The sequence below is a fragment of the Phocoena phocoena genome, chromosome 1 (genome assembly GCF_963924675.1).
Source record: "Phocoena phocoena chromosome 1, mPhoPho1.1, whole genome shotgun sequence".
NCBI lineage: Eukaryota > Metazoa > Chordata > Mammalia > Artiodactyla > Phocoenidae > Phocoena > Phocoena phocoena.
In genome coordinates, this window is record NC_089219.1 from 88548720 (window position 1) to 88574070 (window position 25351).

A 25351-nucleotide genomic window follows, 5' to 3' on the forward strand; every position below is an offset into this window, starting at 1 on the left:
TTTGCAGGGTTGGGATGGTCAGCAAGGCTCTGCCCCATAGATTATACAGCACCCATTTGGGAGGGTTGCCTCCTTCGGGGCTGCTGTCTTCCCAGTCCTTTGGTTGGAGACAGTGGGTTTTTTCTTACGGCTTTTTTGTTGTTGACCTACACCTGTTGGTGGTTCCAGGTTGTAAACTGCTGTCACACCCAGGGTGAGATACATGAATGGCAAAAAATCTCAAGATTTTTTAATCACTCAAGATCTGCAGTCTCTAGCCAGTCTCTTTTCTACAAGAGTCTCCTTGTAGTTGCTTTGTCTTTGGTCCAAGGTTTATAGTTGTAATTAGCAGGAAGAATAGGATGGAATGCACTTTATCTTGTTTGGAACCAGACATCTCTTACTGTTTTTTCTTTTTTTTTTTAAATGGTTTTTAAAATATTTATAATTTCTGTATTTTCTATTTATTTGCCCTGTGTATTTTGTTTTTCAGGCAAATGAAGATAAAACAATGTCAGCCAACCTAAAATACCTTTCCTTGGGAATTTTGGTCTTTCAGACTACCAGTCTGGTTCTAACGATGCGTTATTCTAGGACTTTAAAAGAGGAGGGGCCTCGTTATCTGTCATCTACAGCCGTGGTTGTTGCTGAACTTTTGAAGATAATGGCCTGCATTTTATTAGTCTACAAAGACAGCAGTAGGTATCTTAGGTTTTTTAAGTCATTGCAATTTATTTAATTATTTTGGAGTTATTCACATGTGATATATATATAGTATATATGTATAGGTACCTATATATATGACATATATATAGGTAACTACACATTTGAACACTTGCATTATTGATGAACATTTCAATTTTCATTTTATTAAGATGGTTTTAGTCTAGTAATAAAGGTATTTTATTCTTATCTGTTATGATTCATGTCCTCTGGTTAATGCTGTAAATATGAAACAAAGTTTCTTGCATTAATAATAATTTGAGAATAAGTAATTTAGAGGAGTAATAATTTTTTACTAAAGTCAAGGCTTTTTAATTTTATTTGCTACATGCTTAGTCCAGCAGTGACTAATTTGATATAGTTTTTTTTAAAAAAAAATCTTTATTGAGGGAATTCCCTGGTGGTCCAGTAGTTAGGGCTCCATGTGGTTAGATTATTTGGGGGTACATTAAAATGAAAAACAGACTTTTTCATGTTTTTATATATCAAACCAAATGAGAAGACAAGCAACAGATTGAGAGAAGATATTTACATCACAGGTAATCACTAATAATTAATATCCAGAATGTACAAAGAACTCCCACAACTCAATAAGAAAAAGATAAGAAACTCAACAAAAAAAGGGACAAAAGATATAAATAGGCAACTCACAGAAGAGAAAACCTGGGTGGCCAATCAATGTATAAAAAGATGTTCAACCTCTCTAGCAATCAGAGAAATTAGATTAAAGCCACAAGACTCAATTCCACTACCCTCATACTGCTAATGAGAAAAATATGTGACAGCATTAATTATTTAAAAATTTAATTTTAAAGATGAGCTTATATTTTATATTTTTTCTGCTAAAACTAAAATAATCTTTAGGTAACTTTTGTTTTACTTACATAATTTTTTTTACCATTATTTTAGTCAGGAAAGGCTGAATATCAAGTAGCATTCTTTAGTTATTTTCATTTTGGAAACTAACACAACATTGTTACTCAACTAAACTGCAATAAAAATTAATTTTTAAAAAGGTATTTTCATTTTAAAACAGTTTTCATAAAGTTTGCAAGTTTTATGTTGCGAGAGAAAATCATCTGTGAAGTGTATTGTTGGTAAGGTGGTAGGGTTCTTTAGAATTTCTCCCTTTGGGGGTTTATATATCTCTTAAAGTTCTTTGGACATTTTTTTGTGATTGATACTGTGGGTTGGCTAGCTCAGAGTCCATTTTTAACTCCTTTCTCACTTTCTTATATCTAATGTGGAGAATATAAAAGAAAAGAATTGATTTTCCAGCTCCCTTGCAGCAGGGAGTAGTTAAGCAACATACAGTCTTGGTCAGTGAGCGGGAAGAAGATGCCTGCTAGCCCACTGTTTCCTCCTCCTCTTTTTTCCTTCCGGAAAGAAGAACCAGAGATGCATCAGTCAGTTGGCAATCTGTTGCAACAAATCACGTAGACAATACATGAAAAGCATGAAAATAAAAAGCCAATATATATACAGAGAGAGCTAGGTCCCTGATGTCATCACGGAGCTGCTGTAGCAGCTTTTGACCTGGACTCATGACATGTGAGACAAATCCCTACGGGTTTGAGCCACTGTTGGTTGGGTTTTCTGTTGTTTGAGGCAAACCCACCTCCTGATATCCTTCTTTTTATGATTAAAGTCTTCATAATTATTAATTGGCATTAATGGCTGATGATAAAATACATTATAAAATACAAGGTATCAGTATTATAATATTGCTATGATAAAGTAAGAATACTTGGTTGACAAATTAATACTTTGAGGTTTTGGTTCTCATAAATACATATGTGTATATATAATCAATTTGATTTATTTCCCAATGAAAGATATATGTATATATAAAGATAATGCTCTTTTAATATGCTACCTTATAATATTTAATATTTGAAATATTAGCATCATTAAAGGTATACCTTATTTTACTGCAGATATTGTGTGTTTTACAAATATAAGATTTGTGGCAACCCTCCGTTGTCAGATGATGGTATTTTTTTAGCAATAAAGTTTTGGTTTTTTTTTTGCGGTATGTGGGCCTCTCACTGTTGTGGCCTCTCCCGTTGCGGAGCACAGGCTCCGGACACACAGGCTCAGCGGCCATGGCTCACGGGCCCAGCTGCTCCGCGACATGTGGGATCTTCCTAGACCGGGGCATGAACCCACGTCCCCTGCATCGGCAGGCGGACTCTCAACCACTGCACTACCAGGGAAGCCCTAAAGTATTTTTTAATTAAGGTATGCACATTATTTTTTTAGACATAATCTTATTGCCCAGTTAACAGACTACAGTAAAGGGTAAATATAACTTTTATATGCACTGAGAAACCAAAAAAAATTCTTGTGACTCACTTTATTTTGATACTCATTTTATGGCAGTGGTCTGGAAATGAACCTGCAATATCTCTGAGGTACGTCTGTATATTTTAGACCTAAAAGGATCTTAACATGTAGCCAAATGTCCATTTTTTACAGGTGAAAAAACTGAGGACTTCAGGGAGAGTATGTAACTTATTTGGAGTTACTTAATTATTGATTTTGTCCATTTCATGTTTTTTCTAGAATGTAGTCTAAGAGCACTGAATCGAATACTACATGATGAAATTCTTAATAAACCTATGGAAACACTTAAACTTGCTATTCCATCAGGGATATATACTCTTCAGAATAATTTACTCTATGTGGCACTGTCAAATCTAGATGCAGCTACTTATCAGGTATTTAAAATACATTTCTAGTAGTGTTTCTAAGAAAGAAAGAAACAAACAATAATATTAGCTGTTTTCTTTTTCAGGTCACATATCAGTTGAAAATTCTTACGACTGCATTGTTTTCTGTGTCGATGCTTAGTAAAAAATTAGGTGTGTACCAGTGGCTCTCCCTAGTAATTTTGATGACAGGAGTTGCTTTTGTACAGGTAACTATTCAAGATAAGTATAACTTTTACTTTTATCACAATTTCAGAACCTCATTTTGGAAAATATGGTTCTGTTATTTGTTGAAGAAAATTAATGCTTATTCTTACAACTGACATTTTTTGAGGGCTTCCTTTGAGCAAGATACTACATTGGGACTGTAAATGACACAAAGAAGTAGAATCAAGTTATCCGACGTAAAGAAATGAACAGTCTATTTAGGGAAATAAGACACTGTATGTAAAACAAAGCTGTTTTTTACTGAGTATCTGGACATTGAGATCAACCACTCCCTTCCTATTGTCTCTCAGCTTCCCTGATACCACTCGCTCCTGGTTCTTTTCACATCTTTCTAATGATTCCTTACTGGTTTCCTTCCTGGGGTCCTCTTTCTTGATATTCCCATTAGATATTGTGTTGTTGATAGGCTTGTTATTTCTCTTAAATTATTTCCTTATTTTTGGAGATTTCATTCTTTCTGAAGGTTTTTATTAACACATATGCTGATAGCTTCTTGGTCTGTGTCATCAGCTCTGGTTATCACCTCTAGTTTCAGATTTATATATCTAAAAGCACATTGGACATCTTTGTTTGGTTGTTCAATAGGCCTTATAAACTCAGTGTATCCAAAGCTGCACTTTACCTTTTCCCCACCAAACCTGTTCTTTATTTCTGTTTTTTCCAGTCATGATTTACTTAGCCTGAGAGTTGTCCTAGACTCTTCCTTTAGCCTGTACATCCAGTCAATCACTAAGACTTTCTGATTCTGCTTTCTAATACTTCTTGATTTTGTCCTTGTCTATCTCTAACACTTCCACATTTCAAGCCTTCTTTGTGTCTCAAGTAATCTTTTGCCTCCTAATTGATTTTTTTTTTTAACTTCTGTCTTATAATTCAGCCTCCACTTAGTCACCACTGTGGTCTATCTAAAAGAAATCCAATCATGTCAATCTACTGCCGTCCAAAGCCCCCCTCCCCTAAAATCACTTTCCTCAGAGTGTGGTATGTATATTTTGAATAAATATTTCTAATAGTTATTTAAGTGGTTATTAGAAAAATATAATTGGCATATCAAACCCATATTTTCATAGATTCTGCTTAAGGTAAGGTAAAGTCGGTATTCAGTTTTTAAAAGTGAGGTATTTTAGGGCTTCCCTGGTGGAGCAGTGGTTGAGAATCTGCCTGCTAATGCAGGGGACATGGGTTCGAGCCCTGGTCTGGGAGGATCCCACATGCCGTGGAGCAACTAGGCCCGTGAGCCACAACTACTGAGCCTGCGCATCTGGAGCCTGTGCTCTGCAATAAGAGAGGCCGCGATAGTGAGAGGCCCGCGCACCGCCATGAAGAGTGGCCCCCGCTTGCCACAACTAGAGAAAGCCCTCACACAGAGACGAAGACCCAACACAGCCATAAATAAATAAATAAATTACTAAACTCCTACCCCCAACATCTTCTTTAAAAAAAAAAAGAAAAAAAAGTGAGGTATTTTAAATTAAAATATCAAGTAGTAGTTTAGGGAGAACATACATTTGACAAAAACCATGAAGATGATGGGGAAATAAGTGAAGTTTTAGGAACACTGATCTACAGAATAAAGCTCAGAATGGTTAGCATGAAATGGACCTTCCATAATGAAACATCAGCTCCATACTCATTTTTGCTGCTCCAACACTTCACACTCTGAATTTCTACAACTGAACTGCTTGTGGAGGCTATTTTGTGCATCTGTGCGTTTATTATACTTGTTCTTTTTTTAAGGGTATTTTTGAAATTATAAATTACAACAGTGATATCACTATGGGAAAAAAAAAATGATTCTAAGTTTTTCTTTCAAAAGCTCTTCTCTGCAATCCCCCAGGATGGTATTGGCTGCATTTTTACCTTAAGGTCTAAGAGTGGACTCTAAATATGTATTTTGTACAATATTATAGGAATTAAACTTCAATTTTGTTTTTCTTTTTGTTCAGTGGCCCTCAGATTCTCAAGAGCTTAATTCTAAGGAACTTTCAGCTGGCTCACAATTTGTAGGCCTCATGGCAGTTCTCACAGCATGTTTTTCAAGTGGCTTTGCTGGGGTTTACTTTGAGAAAATCTTAAAAGAAACCAAACAATCAGTGTGGATAAGAAACATTCAACTTGGTAAGTTTTAAATGTTTTCTAATATTATTTTTAAAGGATTATATTGTTATGTTTAAAGATTTCTGTGTTTTCCTGTTGTTCTTAAAAATTTTTTGGCCACACCACACAGCATGCAGGATCTTAGTTCCTCAACCAGGGATTGAACCTGTGCCCCCTACATTGGGAGCACAGCATCTTAACCACTGGACTGCCAGGAAGTCCTATGTATCTTTAATTAAATAAACCTTTTATAAAAGTTGCTGTTGATGCAAATATCTGTCAGGGTTTTTGCCTTTTGACAAACTGTATTTTAAATGAATGTCTTTTCAAGAATGTGGAATTTTGGGTCGGTGCTCATAAGAATGTATGAAGCCTGTTTCTGTCCTCACCATTTGGAGCCTTTGTCTTTGGTTGCTATGTTTTCCACAGATGTTGCAAATAACATATTTTCCTCCTGGAAAAAGAGATTAAGATAGTAAAACAAACAAACAAAAAAAGATAGTAAATTTAATTATATGATGCAGTGTTATCAGCTACAGTCACCATGTTGTATATCAAATCACCACAATGTACACTTCAAATGTCTTAGAATTCTACTTATCAATTATACCTCAGTAAAGCTGAAAAAATAGATACTTAAATGGAGCAAGTTTGAAATGAAGAAATTGTCTCTTTAAAATCTTCCTATGCTTTTTTATTTCAAATTGTTACATTTTAGCTTTTAAATACTACAGCATTTATCTAACTGAAGGTGAATAGTTTAAAAGAAAAAAGAGATTGCCTTTGAATAGATATTTAAACTATTTGTATACAGTATTGTAACATTTAACTCCTCATACAAAGATTTCAGAATTTAGTATTCTTGTCACATTCATTTTGGAAGATGCTACATGTGAGAAGCAGCTCAACTGCAAATCAACATGTTCTGTTTTAAGCCTCTGTCCCTGTGACTTTGGAGCTCATCTTTGAAACCATTGTTTTTTTCTTTGAAGCCACTGTTTTTTTCTTCACATCAGCTTAATAGCTATACCATGTTTTCTGATAGCAGTCATAACAGGCCCTTCCAGGCCCTATACAGTGAATTGTCTGTAATCCTAATGGCCTGTATTTTAAGACAAACCTTCAAAATTTGATTAAAGTCCATCCTTTCAGCTGTTTTCACATATTATGATGACAAACAGACTGAACCTTCATTTTATCTCATAGTATTTATTTGTTTCTCTGCAAAATTTGTAGAAATGTATTGTGTGTTTTTTTTTTAATAACTTCAAGGTAAATATTTTTGAAAACAATTAAATTAGCTTCCCTTTGTTCAGTTTGTCTAGAAGGCAAGTTCAGACTTGAAAAGCATTCACCATTTCAGAAAGAGTATATCTATAGCATAGTGGTTAAGAACTCTTGGTTTAGTAGTCTGACCACTCAAATCTTGATTTTTTTTTTTTTTTTTTTTGCGGATCGTGGGCCTCTCACTGTTGTGGCCTCTCCCGTTGCGGAGCACAGGCTCCGGATGTGCAGGCTCAGTGGCCACGGCTCACGGTCTCAGCCGCTCCGTGGCATGTGGGATCTTCCTGGACTGGGGCACGAACCCGTGTCCCCTGCATCAGCAGGCGGACTCTCAACCACTGCGCCACCAGGGAAGCCCCAAATCCTGATTTTATTACCTACCACGTGTGTGGCATTATAGAACTTACTTATTAACCTTCCTCTCTGCTTCCTCATCTATAAAATATACTTAATTATGGTACTTATTTCATATGTTGCTATGTGGATTAAATGAGATAATACATGTAAAGTGTTTAGAATAAAGTGCCTTGTGCTTTATTAGTGCCTAAGCACTTATGTCAGCTATTTACATTAATACGCAAATATCAGAAAAGAAAGAAATATTCAGGTTTGTATGAGTTACCCCAAATTTTCTCGATTTTAAGATAAAAATGAAAGGTCAGAATTCACGATTCTGTGGTATTTCATGGATTTATTATTCTTTGGTTTGACCTCATAACACAACCTAATGGTAATGGTAATAACTCAAAGTTTTGAAAAGGATACATAAATAAGTTATAGAACTCGAGATTACAAAAACAAAACAATGTATAGAAGTTTTCAAACATCAACGGTCAAAGATTAGCTAATTGATAAGATCCAGTATTAGCCACAGAATGGAGAAGCAGGAACTCTTGTTACCTTAGGTTGCTAGGAGTACAGTCTTCCCTTGGTATCTGTGGGGGATTGGTTCCAGGACTGCCATGGATGATCAAGTCCCTTGTGTAAAATGGTGTATAGTGTTTGCATATAACTTATACAATCTTCTCATATACACTGAATCATCTCTAAATTATTTATAATACCTAATACAGTGTAAATGCTTTGTAAATAAGTTGCTGTTCCGGCAAATTCAAGTTTTGTTTTTTGGAACTTTCTGGAATTTTTTTTTACATTTTTGATTCACGGATGGTTGAATCTGTGGATGCAAAACCTGCGAATATGGAGGGGCAACTGGTAGACTGATGTAACCTTATTGGATCTCAATTTGGGAATATATAACAAAATTTTAAATAAATTACAGCTTTAATGTAAAAATTCCATGTCTGGATAAGAATTTATCCTACAGATATAAATATTTATACAAGAGAACAAAGATAAATGTCCAAGTTTATTCATTTCAGCATTGGTTACAATTGTAAAAAATAGAAAACATTTAGAATACTGGTTAAATAAATTATCAATATGATTAAATGGATCATAGACTTCAAAACCACTCTGCCTGGATTAAAATCTTGAATCCATCACTAACCAGCAACATGAGTTTGGGCAAGTTTATTTAACCTCTCTTTGCTTCAGTTTGTTCATCTGTAAAATGAACTAGAAGTGTCCACCTCATAGGGTTGTTATGAGTTAACATACATAAAGCACTTAGTACATTTTGTTGCATGTGGCATTATGTGTATTTCATACTGTTATTGTCCGTACGATGGAATATTACGCAACTGATAGAAAGAATGCAGTAGATCTGTACATACTGACATGTGTGTACTCTTCTGTACTCTATACATTTTTTGTAATTATCAAGTGTTATTTTTATAATTAAAAAAGAAATGAATAATACCCTTGGAAGTGTTTATTTTTGTGATTTTGTATTATACCAGTATTATTTTCATGTTCTAAATTAGACATATTAAAATAATAGAGTTGGCATAAATAAAATTTTAGAAAGAACATTTCACATCCCTTTTAGTTCTTTTTCACTGTGGAATACTTTGAGTAGTTGTGGCTTTATAAAAAATTGCTTTACCCTGCACTCTTTGCATATCTTACTACAGACTGCCCCAAAGAGATGACCCCTGTCATATCCATTTCTTTATTCATAGTTTAGGATTGCTCCAGGAAATCTTAGATCCAGTAGTCATGTGATAAGCTCTGTGGTAGAAGTAAGGGATTCAGCAGTGAATAAGACACATTTCAGGCTCTCACTGAGCTGACTTTCCCTAACAGTGAGACTTCAATAACAACATTCTGATGTTGCCTATGGCTGACTGTTTCTTAGCTCTAATTTTTTGTTTATTAATTATTGTACATCCAAAATTTCTAAATAAAGGAAAATGCTGGACCACATACCTGAGCTATTATATCTGCATGTATGAATGTGAATATATGAAAATCTAGATCTAGCAAATAGGAAGATATAAGATACAATGAAATACACCAAAAGTGAGCATTTTAGAAATATTTGAATGGGAGAGCCATTTAGTCCTGGAATGTATATATTATATTTTTTCAGTCCTCCAAAGTTGGTAATCTCTGTTCTTTTATATATTCCCATGTCTATATTACAGTCATAATATAGTACTAAGTATACTTTTCTTAAGTTTATATAATTATACAAGTAAAAAAATTTTTAAAGTAGTCCAATTTTATTGAAAAGGAAAAGTTTAAAATTTGGAATGTTAATAGAAAAATATCTCTTCAGGTAAACTAAATGATGTTTGACATAGACTTTACTTTTATTTTAGGTTTCTTTGGGAGTATATTTGGATTAATGGGTGTATATGTTTATGATGGAGAACTGGTATCAAAGAATGGATTTTTTCAGGGGTATAACTGGCTGACCTGGATAGTTGTTGTTCTTCAGGTAAAGCATTTAAAGTCTTACATTTATGCTAATAAATTTTATTTTAATATAGAGAATCATAGTAGCTATGATATACTGATATGAGGAAGAAGGGTCCCTCCTATCAGTACTCTCATTATCTCTAGTTTATTCAGGGAAGTTAAAATAGAACTGATCTAAATGCTGTAATGAAAACTTATTTGAAAATGAATCATGAATGAACTTTATGGTATTTAAATTTAACATAACGAAAATGCAAGTTTAAGAATAAAAGTTGAAAGCTGAGGACAAATATAACTTGTAATTTTTCTACTGTTTTGATCATTTTACAGGAAGTCTGTGGTCAGCTATTTCAGGCTCAAGAAGCAGATCTAGATATTTAAATCTGTAACAGTTTATAGTTTATATTTTGGTTACATATTGGAGTACTCCTATCAAATTACCTCGGCTTATAACTTGAAATTATTCCAAGGGTTGAGTAATTTCATCTTCAAAAAATACTTACTGAGTACTCTGGAGGATACAAAAATGAAGATAGAAGTCTCTGCCTTCACAAAGCCTTTCTCTAGAGGTATTTGAAGCTGTAAGAAACAAGGTCCCTTAGGGAGGATGGGTGAAGGTGGCAAAGGATAATTGTGTTTTGAAAGCAGGAAGCATACTTCTATTTTTAATATAGGAGAAAAGGAGACAAGGGTAGTGAAAATTCAGAGAAAATTTGAGGTAGAGATAGGGTAAGTCAGGAGAGTTTATGTATGATGGCTTTTATCCTATCAAGGAGGGAAGCTCTCTTTCCTTAAGAGGGGCTAAAGACTTGAGAAAAATTTAAAAGGTTTGGTACAGTTGGTATGAGGGAGTAAATAGGGGAATGAGAACACTGCTAAGAAATACCAGGACTCAAACATCAATTTATAGTGAGCTCACTTGGCATAATTTGTGACTTTCTCTCATAAAGCTTCTACCGTTTGAAAAGGTACAGTGAAAGTGGGTAACCCAGACTTGGGAGCTGATATGTAGGGTTCGGTAGAAAACAAAACTATGAGATATGGTAAAACTTTGTTATTTAAGTAGCCACAATTTGGAATTTGAGAGGGATTTGGTAGAAAGTTCTTCACTCTTTTTTTTTTTTTTTTTTTTTTTGCGGTACGCGGTCCTCTCACTGTTGTGTCCTCTCCCGTTGTGGAGCACAGGCTCCGGACGCGCAGGCTCAGTGGCCATGGCTCACGGGCCCAGCCGCTCGGCGGCATGTGGGATCTTCCCGGACTGGGGCACAAACCCGTGTCCCCTGCATCAGCAGGCGGACTCTCAACCACTGCGCCACCAGGGAAGCCCAGTTCTTCACTCTTAAAGAGAATGATTAAAGTGCTTTAGGAAGAGTAATCTGACAGCAATGAAAGGTAGATTCGAATGGGAAGAAACTAGAGGAAGAAATCCAAGTTAGGCTATTAAAAGACTAGTAAAATAACTTTCAAGTTACAGTTTATTTTTAATCAAAAGTAAAAGTATTTCACTAATCAGTGTGTCCAATTTTCCCACATTTGTCTGAACAAGTGATGTTTAATTACTAAATTGGATGAGGATAGATGTTTTATTCATAATATGGTCAAACTCCATTATAACAAACTTCAGATTATGCTGGTAGTTACTTTGTCAGATACCTTTTGAAATAAGGGGGCTACTGAACAAAACCTATAAGTCCATTTATTATGAGATGTTTAATAAAAATCACTGACTTTAATGGGATTAGGTTATAGGACAAAGCCTGAAGCTTCATTGAGATTGTTTTGAAAAGCAGTTTTATATATGTTTATTTTTTAAAATAATCTTTTAAAACTTCTGCAGGCACTGGGAGGCCTTGTAATAGCTGCTGTTATTAAGTATGCGGATAACATTTTAAAAGGATTTGCAACCTCTCTGTCCATAATATTATCAACACTGATATCTTATTTTTGGCTACAAGATTTCGTACCAACCAGGTAGTGTATTCTTTTCTATTTCTTTAAACCTCCAAAAGTATATAGAAAAATAAGAGTCCTTCATAAGATCTAATCTGAAAAATTCTGTTCTATTACAACTTTTGAAGAAATACAGTAAGATTCATTTAACTTTTTTTGTTGTTGTTGTTGGTATGCGGGCCTCTCACTGTGTGGCCTCTCCCGTTGCGGAGCACAGGCTCCGGACGCGCAGGCCCAGCGGCCATGGCTCACGGGCCCAGCTGCTCCGCGGCATGTGGGATCTTCCTGGACCGGGGCACGAACCCATGTCCCCTGCATCGGCAGGCGGACTCTCAACCACTGAGCCACCAGGGAAGCCCCCCATTTAACTATCTTTTTAAAAAGGTTTCAAACTAAATGCATGAAAGAAAATCTAACACTGGAAAACAATTTATACAATTTGGCTCGCCAGAATTTTCTCAATAGATCTGAATAGGTTTTTTTCCCCAAAGTTACAAGTCATACTTTTAAAAGTTAGTAAGTCATAAAAGTCATAAAATAAGTCATATAATTACATCTTTAAATGAGGAATTTATATAGCTAAAGCCAAGAGAGTAGGTGGCATTCTTGAAGAGGATAGTTTGTTTATATAGAGAAGGTGGCTCATGAGAAAATTCAATTAGGTGGTGGCAGGGAGAAGAACAGTCTGAAAAAGAATTGCAAAAGGAATGATGGGTGAGGCAGGAGACCCAGGATCGTGTAGTGTCATGGATGCCAAGAGAGAAGACAGTGAGGAAGAGTAAAGTGTAATAAAGTTCTATTTTTTTTACAATTACTAATTTGTAATCCCAGAGTAATGAGATTATATTTTAATGGATTCCAGGATACCATTCATGGTTTCCTCTAACTTCACTCCCCTCCTTATCTTCTCATTCTCTAAACTTCGGGAGTACTCTCTTCATCTGTCCTTGGACTTCTTTTATCTGCACTCACTCCCTTGGTGATCTCTATTCTCACGGCTTTAAATACCATCTATAGGCTAATAACTCTCAAATTTAAATTTGAATTCCAGGCTTTTATATCTAATTGTCTATTTGACATTTTCTTCAATGTGTAACTCATTCCCCATCTCTGTCAGGGTTCCCAATTTAGTAAGTGGCAGCACCTTCATTCTTTCAGTTGCTTAGGCCAAAATCCTTTCTGACTTAGATAGGAACACAGTATATCCACAGTAACCTCAGAGAAGGCAGACTCTATAGCTATGGATATAGATAGCTTTATAAGAGGAAGTTAAAATGTATGGAAATTTTAAATTTTCTTAGTGAAGTAAGGTTGTCAGCTTCTCTTTACTATTCTCTCACATGTCTTTCTAATCCAGAAGCAAATCCTGTCAATTCTTCCTTTTTAATATCTCCAGAAGCTGACCATTTCTCACAACTTCTGCTGCTACCGCCACGATCCAAGTCACCCTCATTTATTGTCTAGATTAAGGAAATAGTCTCCTGACTTGTCTCCTTGCTTCTTCTCTTCACCTGTGTCCCTGAATTTTCTCCATTCAGTAACCAGAATGGTTCTTTTCAGTGTAAATCAGATCATACTCAGAAACCCTCTAATTGCTTCCTATGTCACTCAAAAGTTGTCACCATCGACAGCCTATTTGCTTTGGCTTTTAGCTACCTTTCTATCCTTACCTGATACTACTTTTCTCTTGTTTACCTTTTTTTTTTTTTTTTCTTGTTTACCTTTTTTAAATTTTTAAATTTTTTTTTTTTGCTATTGTAACTTCTTTGCTATGGGCTTTGACTTGCCCTATTTTTCTTGGAAAACGCATCCCCTACATATTCACATGGCATACTCCCTCATGTCCTTAGATCTTGGCTCAAATATCCCTTTATCAAGAGATCTAAGAAAAAGCACCCCCCTCTTCCAACATTCTTTCCTCCTGTCTTCAGAAGACTTACCACCATCTGATAATAAGTAAGCAAGGCTGGAGTTTGGCACATAATAGATACTCAGTATGTTTGTTGAATGAATGTTCAAGATCTTAAAATTTTAATACAGTTAGTAAAATTAATTTGTGTTAGTGAGAGTGAGATAGGATTGTGGGTGGAATTTGGTAGTAGAAAAATGTAATATGCTCATTCTATTTCTATACTGAACATTTATGGTTTGGTTCTTCTCTAGCAACTTGGACAATAGGTCTGGGACATGCGAGTTGAAATCTGTAATTTTTCTGAGGCATGAATTTAAAAGTATTTATGTTTTTAACTTGATACGGGAATGAATTACTTACGTTGAGACAACCGTAATAATTAGCACCTATGTCTTAGTGATGCTTTATTCCCTACGTATTAAATGGGGAAATTACATGCTTTAATATTATTTGAGAATGTTTGGAACTTGTATATTTTTAGGGTAACTTAAAAAGGCATACCTTTTTCAAAAAAAATAAAACATCAAATAAGGCCAAAGTGTTAACTTTAAATCTTCAAATCATGCAGGGAATAAAACAAGTAAATGATCACGTAAACCAGCAGAGGGACAAAAGAGTAGGAGTTTTTCAGTAAGCTACATACCTGTGTTTGTAAATCCATGTTTCTGAGGGAGCATGTAACGTATGTTGGGATGAAGCTAAAAAGAGAAAAGACAATGATACTGTTATTATTGAATGAATGAATGTTTTGAGAATATGCATAGGACACCAAGTCAGATGGAGAAGACAGGTTATTTTTCCTAAAATAGATAGCTAAGCCCTCCATCTTTATGTATTCTTTCTTTTGTGGAGAACTTCTATTATCCAATAAATGCAATGATCTATATTGTGAATATAATAATATATTTTCCTTTGTTACACCCATTTCACCTCCTGAAAGTTTTTTGGTTTCTCAGAAGTAGTACCCCTGACCCCTGTACCTGCCTTTCTGATTGTTCCTTTGGTAACTGTCAGTCTTCACTCACTCTCTTATCTATCTCATCCACTGCCATGTCTTACCTGTCCTCTCTATGAAGATAACTCTAGATCCCTATTTTCAACTGACTGCTAGACATCTATACTGATATATTACCAGTATTCCCTTTCCTATTTTTTTTTGTGCTCATTATTTGGCTTATTGGTATTACCATCCTTGTATTTAGGCTTGCTTATTCTTTTATCAAAAGTTTATTGTGTCCACTATATGTCTGCCTGCCAGTGTACTAGATCCTGGAAAAACAGGAATGCCTGAATAAGATATGATTTTTTATCTTCAAGGAGATCACAGTGACTGGAGAGACGGGCATGAGAATAAATTATAACTATGATCAATGCAGCAATGGAAGTATATACACAATTCCATTAGAAAGAGGGGGCTCAAATCCTTGAAATATTAAATTCTGATAGCTTTTTCCTTAACAAAATTATTTCTCTCAGAACCACCTAAAAAATAGCTGGCTTGGGAAGCAGGGGTTTCCTGACAGTAGATAGTCTAGTACAGCGGTCCCCAACCTTTTTTTGGCACCAGGGACCAGTTTTGTGGAAGACAGTTTTTCCACAGCATTACGGGGAGGGATGGTTTCGGGATGATTCAAACACATTACAGTTATTGTGCACTTTATTTCTATTATTATTACATTGTAATATATAATGAAATAATTATACAACTCACCATGATGCTGACAAGAGGCAGAGCTCAGGCAGTAATGCAGGTTATGGGAAGCGGCTGTAAATACAGATGAAGCTTCGCTCACTTGCCTGCCGCTCACCTCCTGCTGTGTGGCCCGGTTCCTAACAGGCCAGGATTGGGGACCCCTGGTCTAGTAGATCCTGTTAGAAATATCATACAGTGGGTTCCTACGGTGGGTAGAAAGTTGGATCAGACAACTTTCCAACTGAGCATGTGATTCTATGCAATTCCAGATTTCTGGAAAGTTAAGAGAAACTCATAATGATTGACAAAGAAAGTGCTCAGTCAGAAGCTTATGCAGCCTAAATTGTTACCAAATATTCCTGTGGTAGTAATTTTCTTCAAGCTATTTACATTATAGGAAGTTTTATGTTCTCTTAATCTTATATGTATATATGTATTCAAGGCGTTTGAAAAGTTACACATCTGCATCAAGTCAACACTAGATTTATCATAACAGATAATGATTAAGCTCCCTATATATGCTAGGTACTAGGAATATAATGATGAATGAGGAACACATGGTTGAGCAGGGGAGCAGAATGTAAATAAGACATTATTTACTACAGTGTGATAAAGTGTTACCATAGAGTAACTCTGCTTAAGGGAGTTAGTCTTGGAGACTTAAGACCTGAGTTGTTATGAATAAGCAGTTTTCTTGGGAGGGACACTGCAGGCAGAGGAATAGCATCTACAAGGATACTGCCCTGAAAGGCATGTTGTGTTCACTAAATGGAGTGGCTGAATTATAGATGGGGTGGGGTGGAGTGTGGGAGATAAGGTTGGAAGGACCATATTATGAAGGGCCCTTTAACTCATAATAAGGATTAGTGATCTTTTCCCCTTATAGAACATTTTTTTTTTTTTGAGGCAGGGGAGTGATTTCAAACTGTTAATAAAAACTTTAAAAGCACGACTAATTCATGTCCCTGTAACAGCACTTTGAATAATATACATGTTAAAAGTTAAGACTGATATTCCAGTTTACATTCAGTTTGAGTTCCAGTACCAGTTTAAATTCATTTCCTGTTTATAGTAAGGTATATTATATATATGGATAGATAAACTAAAGAAGAAACCAAGTCTTCCTGCATTCAGTCTTATTTCCTTTTGTAAAGCATCCTATAAAAATCCTGAGTTTTGCTTATTACTACCTTGTATTTTAAACTGAACTTTACTGTGGTTTGAAAAGAATGCAGTTTTCCCTTTATATATTCAAATTTTTAAAAAATCGAGATCTCTTATTATTCAATGTATTATAGGCAAAAGGCACATTACAATGAAATACTATATGTACATATATGTATAACTGAATAACTTTGCTGTATACCTGAAACTAACACAATATTGCAAATTAACTATACTTCGATTTTAAAAAATGGTTTTGAAAAAAGATGAAATACAACCTTTTATACATCTTTGCTTTGGGAGACTACAGTATAGCACAGTGGATGAAAGTGCAGGCTTGGCTCTAGAGTTAAACATACCTGAGTTTGAATTCTATCTCCCACTTCAAGCTGTGGGACTTTAAGCAAATTATTTAAATTCTCTAAACCTGTTTCCTCATATATAAACAAATGAGGACAGTGCTAGTCCTTCCTTATAAGGTTGTTGTGAGAACTAAATGAGATAATGCATGTAAAACACTTAGCTAAATATCTGGAATGTAGTAAGTACTCAGTATTTGTTAGCCATGTTACTGGAACATTTTGTCCCAAATTATATTTGTTTTTATAGTAAAGAAATATAACTTGTTTTGTTTTTAATCTGATTTTCTCTTTTTCATTTCTTCTTCATCTATTTAGTGTCTTTTTCCTTGGAGCCATCCTTGTAATAACAGCTACTTTCCTATATGGTTATGATCCTAAACCTGCAGGAAATCCCACTAAAGCATAGTGGTAATACTGTCTTTATCTGGTTTTTCACAATGGTGCACTAGGAATCTCAACATTAATCCTGCACAGAGGACTTCTACAGATTCTAAGAAAAAAATCATCATGCTGAATCTGATCATAATGTTCAAATGGTTTGAAAATATGAACGTTTAAGGATAAAATATATGTATATGTAACAAAATGCCTATTGCATCAAGAAATCAAAACTTGAAAGTATTTCCAGGGATTAGAATAATTATTGGAGGAAACTTGAAATCTGAGTTTAAAAAGATTTTATGTTTTTGATTGCTGCAGAAATATCCTATGCATTCTTTGCAAGAGCACACAACAAATGTCAGACATCAATTTTGCAAATTAGATATATTTAATCTTATTAAATGTTTTTTATCTTACTCTTTCTGTACAGATATATCAAATAACATGGATATTCAAAGTTTGAAAATTATAATTACCTATAAAGCTGTGAAGAAATAGGATGATTTGAAAAACATTTTCATGTATCTCAGATTTTTATATTTATACAGAATATTACTAAACAAAAGATTGCTATATGTTGCAAATGTTCAACTGCATAAAAATTGATAAAGTAACATTCTGGGTCTGATTTGTCAGACAGTAAATTCATATTTAAATTTAATGTAAAGAAATATACACATCTGTTTCTCCATCTACATTTTAAGATCTTTTAGTGCTTCAGAACTGCTGGAAACAAGCAATCCAGTTGTTCCTGTGCTAGATAGTAGCCAGTTACTTTTACACTAATGGAGTTTTGTCCTTAATCTCTTAATTGTATTTCTTTTCTGTAAATCAGATAAATCCTTAATATTACTTTAAAATAAATTTCTGTGTGTGTTAATTTCCATTAAAGTTTTAAAATGTAATTTAAATACTCATAATAATTTAAAATAATAATTATTGTCTAATGTCTCCATTTGGAGAATTTTGAACTATCAAAGCATATACTGTATAATAACTAGAGCATTTTTAGATGAATATTTTACTCATTGATCTGTAAAAACTTCTTTTAATCTACAACTGTTGACAAAACCAAAAAAATAGTAGTACAGATGTCAATAAATTGAGACCAAAATGACTTTTCTTGGAGACATTCCAGATTGCCATATTACATTATTTTAAATGGCACTGTAAGTATAAATTCAAGGCTGCTCAGAAGAACTTTCTAGGCCTCTCATAAACCCACCATTCCCAGGAATTCTCTGATGCATGTCTGGGAGAGGCAGCTGAATTCTGAATTCCCTTTCTGTGACCCTACAAAAGCTGCCAGGAAGGAGCCACAGCTTTGCTTTACAATAGTGGTTTCCTTTCCATTTGATTAGCACTGGAGTTGAGATTGCAAATTACATGAGTTATTTAATAAATTGGCTCAGGGAGAGAAAATATAGCAGAAATGATCAAATGAACAGGTGGGCACAAATACTTTCTAAAATTGGAATATGGGTTTAATTTAATTATTGACTAGAGACAGAATTACCTATTATGTATAGGAATTTATTTTTTTCTTTCATACATTATATATTTTTAAAAGTCTCCTGTTCTAATAGTATAAATCTGTAAAAAATAAATATTTTTATATAATTCTAATGGATTTTGTTAAACAAAATTTGGCTGAAAAATACTATGTTACAAACTGTTGGCTATTCTTGGCTAATTAGGACTGGCTGTGTTACTTTGCTGAGGCAAACCTAGCCTCTACAGGACAAAAGCCTAATATATTCCATACAGAGTTTTAAAAAATGCTTAAAATTACAAAGTATTTTAAATTAATCTGCTGGTGATTCCAAGTTGGCACCAAGCAAACTTTCTGGAACTCTGACTTACGACTTTCAGTGACCACCTTTTAGAGTATTTATTTAATAACTTTACCACAATTTGAGAATGGTGTTTTTAGACTGTAACAACATTCAGGCTTACATCTTATTACTTACTGCTAAGGGAAATCTAAATCCTATAATGCACAGAATTCAAGACTAAATATAAAGATTTATGTTCAGCTCACACTGAAGTACTGGTTGGGTACTTATGTGTTAATTCAGTGTGCATTCATAATTAATTGTTAATTCAGGTTTAGTCTCAATTTTAACACTTCAAAAAATGATACAGCAAATTATTGGACATCAGACATGTTAGTTACAATAGTAATATATTTTCAGGTGTCCAAAATAACACAATTTTCAAGATTCCCACCAAAGTTTATAAAATGTAATCAAGAGTTCTGAGAAAGGGCAAAATAGTCTATTTGCAAAGCAAACTTTTATTAGACAGGCATAATTTATATTTTGCTTTTCTAGTAGGTTTGAAAACGTTATTAGAGATTTGGTTGTGTAGTTTGTGATTCATAAAGAAATAATCATATTTGAGAAGGTGGACCTGTATCCTAGATCATGTCATATATACAGATAATGCTGTTTTCTTCTGTGTGTGCTGTATATTTTGATGACCTCCAGAAGCCTTATTGTATCAATCTTTTATAATGATGACTCCTTGATTATTTAAATTCTTATACTTTTTAGAGTTTACATTTACTACTTTGTTCATTATAAAAATGTGCTAACTCATGGGAGAAGAGTGCCAACTGATAGTTCTATAAAACTTAAGAATATGGTATTTTGGAAGAAAATTTTGAAATGCAACATGTAGATGTATCAACACAGTAATATTATCAATTCTATAATAAGTGATTTTTAGAGACATTGTAGACTACTTTTATGGTGGAAAATGTAGTGTAGAGATGCAAAACTTAAATGTTTACATCAATTTATATTGAATGTCACAATTTCATAGAAGGAAAGGTGGTTTGATATTTAAACTAGAATCTAAAGAGACAGAATCTGAGTGGAAATTAATTGACTTTGTGCTCAGTAGACTTAGTGTAATACAAACTATTCTTAAGAATTGATACACTTTTCCTACATATCAAATTATTAGACTTTTAAAATGTCATTGTATAGTCACCTGAGTTGTTTTGTTTTTAAAAACAGGGTTTAGCATCACTCATTTTATTTACACTTTCGTTTTTATAATATTTAATTACATATGAATGTATGCTCTACATAAGAAAAAGTTTATGAAAGTTATTTATGCTATATCGAAAGTCATCTTAAGGATCTCCCAGATATGTAGCATATTTAAAGTAATTATAGGACCAAAGAAAAAGCACCTTTATCAAAACCTGGTCCTATGTGCCTTGCTTTACCAAATACCTGACTTTTCCGGAGGACATTACTGTAATTCACAATTTTGGACACATAGGCAAAATTAGGATGTTTTAAGAATATAATTCAATTTTTTCATTGTTTCAACATTTGCTATTTAAATCCATTATCTAACAGAATATTAAAATAGGTATATTATACAAGTATTAGTGAACAGAACTTATTTAAATGAATTATGGTACTATTGCTCCATCATTGAAATTTTGAAACTTTAACAATTGTATATAACTGTCATTTTGGTTTTTTATTTCTTATTATAAGATATAATTTACTGTGATTTTTAAACTATTTTTTTAATGATTTGGATTCTGAATTTGTCTATATGTGTATTTCCTTTGTTTAGGAAGATTCTTTTGGGTTTGGGGCTGTGATTTGTATATTTAAATTTTTTATGGACATAATTCAAAGGAATCTGTTAATTGGTCTTTTGTTAAATGGCTTTTTAATTGATAAATTTCTCTGTCATTTTTTGGTATCCAGTTATATCTATTCAGTAGATTTATGGAAATAGATTATTTTCATAACTATGTAAATTTTTTCCTATATTTCCTTGTTTCCCTGTTCACCTGTGCTTGACTTAACCATGAATTAGTCTCCTCTCTATATATCAAAAATGACTCACTGAGCCTTTCCCTACCTCTCTAGTTACCTTTATCATGTGTGTGATCTTCCTTTTTACTAGCCTATGCCTTAGCATGAAAGACTGGATTTTATTTAAACTCGTTAGAATTTCTCTACCTGTATGATGATAACAGTCTAAAATTTTTTTGCTTTAAATAAATTATCTCTTTGCTAGCCTCAAAGTTAAGAAATTACAGTAATCGGTATATATTTTTTTCATATTTGTTTTTTGGCTGCACCGCATGGCTTGGAGGATTTTAGTTTCCCGACCAGGGATCAAGCCCGTGCCCCCTGCAGTGGAAGCACGGAGTCCTAACCACTGGACCACCAGGAAATTCCCAGTTTTCTTCATAATTTGAATATAATTGTTTCTATTGTGACTATCAATTCAATGCATAGAGATCAAATGATAAGCAATATAAAGGATTTTATTTCCACCTTTATTACTGAAGTAACCTTGTACAAAATGCTGTTTTAAAATGTTACTAAAATAATATCAGCATTAAAATGTATACCCTTCTTTGGTATCTTCTCAGAAGCACTAACTGAAAATCTTTAAGTATTTTTTTTATTGTAATACTTTCATTGAAAGTATATCAAAATCCTTGAATCCTGTGCTATGCAAATACGCCTCATAATCTAAATCTTATAGATACCACTGCCATTCAACACAGATAGTGACCAGTGTTAGTAATCATAATTGTCTTTCTTACTGTTCTTAAAAAGAGAATTTTTTCAAAGCAGGATTGATTACATACACATTCCAGAGGAGAAAATATCAGAGGAAATAAATTGCCGAACTTCAAATCCCAAAGATTTGAAATTGTACTATAGTAGAGTGTCTTGGTGACTATAAATTCAGAGGTTTCCCAAATTCACCTTCAGGTTCAATAATTCACTAGAAAGAACTCACTGAAAGCTATTATAATCACATTTATTCCAGAGAAAGAATACAAGTTAGAACCAGCCAAAGGAAGAGACACATAGGGCAGAGTCTAGGAGGGGTCCAAACTCCAGTCATCCTTTCCAATTGTCCACTCCCTGTGGAGTCTTAGACAATGTCATATACTCTGGCCGCAATTTATGATACTACACGCAAGTACTGCCAATCGGGAAAGTTCACCCACGCTTTGGTGTTCAGATTTTTACTGAAGTTTTATTACTTGGCATGATTGATAGATTCTTTGCACACATGGTTGAACTCACTCTCCAGCCCTGACCCTCCCTGGAGAACTAGCTGACATCAGGCTCTAGGGGCTCATGTTAGCATAAATTATAAGATGTGATTTGAGGAGCCCAATATGAATAACAAAGACACTCCTCTCACTGGGACCTCCTGACGATAAAGGCCAGAACTCTTTGGGTAAGGCCAAATTCCTTACACAGTGGCCATTCGTCTCTCATACACATTCTTCTGAACTGATGAGGATGACACAAGCAATGACAATTGTTTATGGAGACATTTATATATTGTCATTTTTAATTTCAGAAATTTTGTGAAATGATTCTGAACATGACTCAAGGGCAGAAAAACAATCAGATACAGTGCTAAGTAGCATATGTAGTATTTAGTTTTCAGTTCTGATATTTAATTATAATTTTATTAAATGTTGGAATACTTAAAAGACATTTAAAAATTAATTTATAAACTTTTAATCTATGCTGTATATTAACATACAATTTTGAGCTAATTTTATTTATTTAGAAGATCTAATTGGCTTTTTTGACGATTCATGAATTGGGCAGCATCTCATCTAGTAACTAGAAGGGTGCTCCCTGAGCTAACTGTAAATTACCAGTAGCCATCACTTTAGTTTGGCTCATAATAGGCCTTCACTGTTAACTGACAGCTCCACATTTCCAGTCATCCTTTATTGGGGTTAAGTATCCGCCCTCCATTGGATCTAATCAGGTTTTTTCATTTATGCATTTATTTACATTTATTTATTTAGGGTTTCTAATATGTTAAAAGTAACTTCTTTAAACAGTAATGATACTCCTTTGGGAATAGTTTACCTGAGATACACACTTTCTTCCTTTTTTAACTTGAACTTACTGAGGATTTAAAAGAATAATGAATGCTGTTACAGTGTTTTGGGGTAATCATCTGAAAATTCACTCTAAAAAAATGTACTTTAAATGTAAAGTATTTAAAAGGTTTAGTTAAATGTGTTAAATCAGACTTCACTTGTATATTTTAAACAAAATCTGTGGATGTGAGTTTATGTGTTTATTCTTTTAAAAAACATTGTATATACAAAAACACAATTTCTAATAATTGAGGGTTTAAGTTTTCTCCTTTAGGCTGAAGTTTTATTATGTTCCATTTTATTTTATTTTGCTTGGATAGTAAATACAGCAATTAAAAATTATGATGCTAAGTGCTTTTTCTAATATATGCAAGCTGCTTCAACAGGTTTTTAAAGATAGCAACAGTAATATTTCTTGGATGCTAATAGGATTACAGAAAATGACAGAGGTGAGTTTATGTTTCATTTTACAGCTGTTTCAAAATACTGCTATGAATTCTAAACTTTTAAAATCTGAAGCTTACTTTGGATGTTATATATATATAATGCCCCAAATTTTCATTACTTTATATTTGTCTCCATTCACCTTAAAGGCCTTTTCGCTGCGCCGCACAGCTTGCGGAATGTTAGTTTCCTGACCAGGGATTGAACCTGGGTCTCGGCACTGAAAGCACGGGGTCCTAAGCATTGGACCACCAGGGAATTCCCCTGTTTTTGCTTTTAATATTTCATTTTTATATTGTTATTGCCGTTTTAATGACTTCAATCATGCTATGATTGTCAGCTTAGTTTTGAAAAATTCATGGGTCATCTCCATGTACTCACAAAGTAAGCATTGTTAAAAGACCTTTTTTTTTAAATTTAAATTTTCCCTAGCTTCTCATTTTGAAAAAATTTTAAAGTATATAAAAGTTGAAATAATAGTATACCCATTTGCCCTCCACCTGAATTCAACAATTAACATTTTGCCATACTAGCTTTATCAGGACACTTCTAAAAATATGGACATTTTTCTAATTAAATTCAATCCCATTATCACACTTAAGAAAATTTAATTTTATTGTATCACCTACGTTCATATTCAGATATTTCCAGTTGTCTCAAAAAATGACTTTTTACAGGTTTTTTTGGCTTTGATCCAGGATTCAGATGAGGATCATACTTTCTATTTGATTGTCTCTTTTAGTCTAGAAGATCCTTCCCTGTACCCCAATGGCTTTTTTTCCCCATGATGTGACTTTTTGAAGAGTGTAAGTCACTTGGCATCCATCCATGATCTGTCAATATCCTTGATTTGTTCCCTTTATTCTTTGCATTTCCTTCAAACTGGAAGTCTGTAGGTTTGATTAACTTCAGGTTAAATGTTTTGGGAAAGAATATTTCAGATTATCTTTTAGGTTTTATATTGTATCACATTAGAAGACACATAATTCTAGATTGTCTCATTACTGATGATAATCATTCAGTCAAGGTGGTGACTAACAGATCTTTCCATTGTAAAGGTCATTTTCTCCCCTTAGTAATTAGTATTCTTTAGGGTAGTATTTTGGCACCATGGGAATGTTTTTTCCTATCAGCCTTTCATTCAATGGTTTTAGCATCAACTGATGATTCTTAACTGAATCATTTATCACACTGAGGTGCAAAATAGTGATTTAAAATTTTTTAATTCTCTAATTTTCTTCTACATTTATTATATAGTTTCTATTCCTCTATTTTAAAAAGACTATTTTCCCTCCTTTCTTGTTCCCAAAGCCCTTTTTTTTTCCCCCAGATCACTGTCCTTAATCTTCAATGTAAACATTATAGCTAATTACAGTCACAGTTTTGTTGTTTTGTTTTGTTTTGTTTTTCTGTTTGTTTTTTTAGCTGCGCCTCAGGGCTTATGAGATCTTAGTTCCCTGACCAGGGATCGAACCCAGGCCCTCAGCAGTGAGAGTGTGGAGTCCTAAACACTGCATCTCCAGGGAATTTCCCAGTCACATTTCCTTTTGATGTTCATATTGTAAGCCAGTAGCCAGTGGAGGTCACTAGAAGCTAGCTTCTGTTCTGTTAGACATGACCACATTGGTCTCTGAGGTCCTCCTTGCTTCAGGTACAACAGTATGTTCCAGACTTGCCTCGTACTTGTCC

General features: G+C 34.0%; 1 protein-coding gene across 1 annotated transcript; it reads left to right on the plus strand.

Annotated features, from left to right (window-relative positions):
• Positions 1 to 490: 490 nt before the first annotated feature.
• On the plus strand, positions 491 to 17335 carry SLC35A3 (solute carrier family 35 member A3). Its single transcript, XM_065878251.1, has 7 exons — positions 491 to 677; positions 3268 to 3422; positions 3500 to 3622; positions 5588 to 5759; positions 9749 to 9867; positions 11686 to 11819; positions 17245 to 17335. Exons 1-7 carry the CDS (start codon positions 491 to 493, stop codon positions 17333 to 17335), a joined length of 981 nt encoding a protein of 326 aa, XP_065734323.1.
• Positions 17336 to 25351: the final 8016 nt, after the last annotated feature.

What these genes read in the sequence shown, in the direction of transcription:
- SLC35A3 (XM_065878251.1), top strand. Translation starts at nt 491, where the DNA reads ATGTCAGCCAACCTAAAATACCTTTCCTTGGGAATTTTGGTCTTTCAG. An exon ending in ATTAGTCTACAAAGACAGCA is followed by an intron (nt 678 to 3,267) that starts GTAGGTATCTTA and finishes TGTTTTTTCTAG; the next exon opens with AATGTAGTCTAAGAGCACTG. An exon ending in CAGGAGTTGCTTTTGTACAG is followed by an intron (nt 3,623 to 5,587) that starts GTAACTATTCAA and finishes CTTTTTGTTCAG; the next exon opens with TGGCCCTCAGATTCTCAAGA.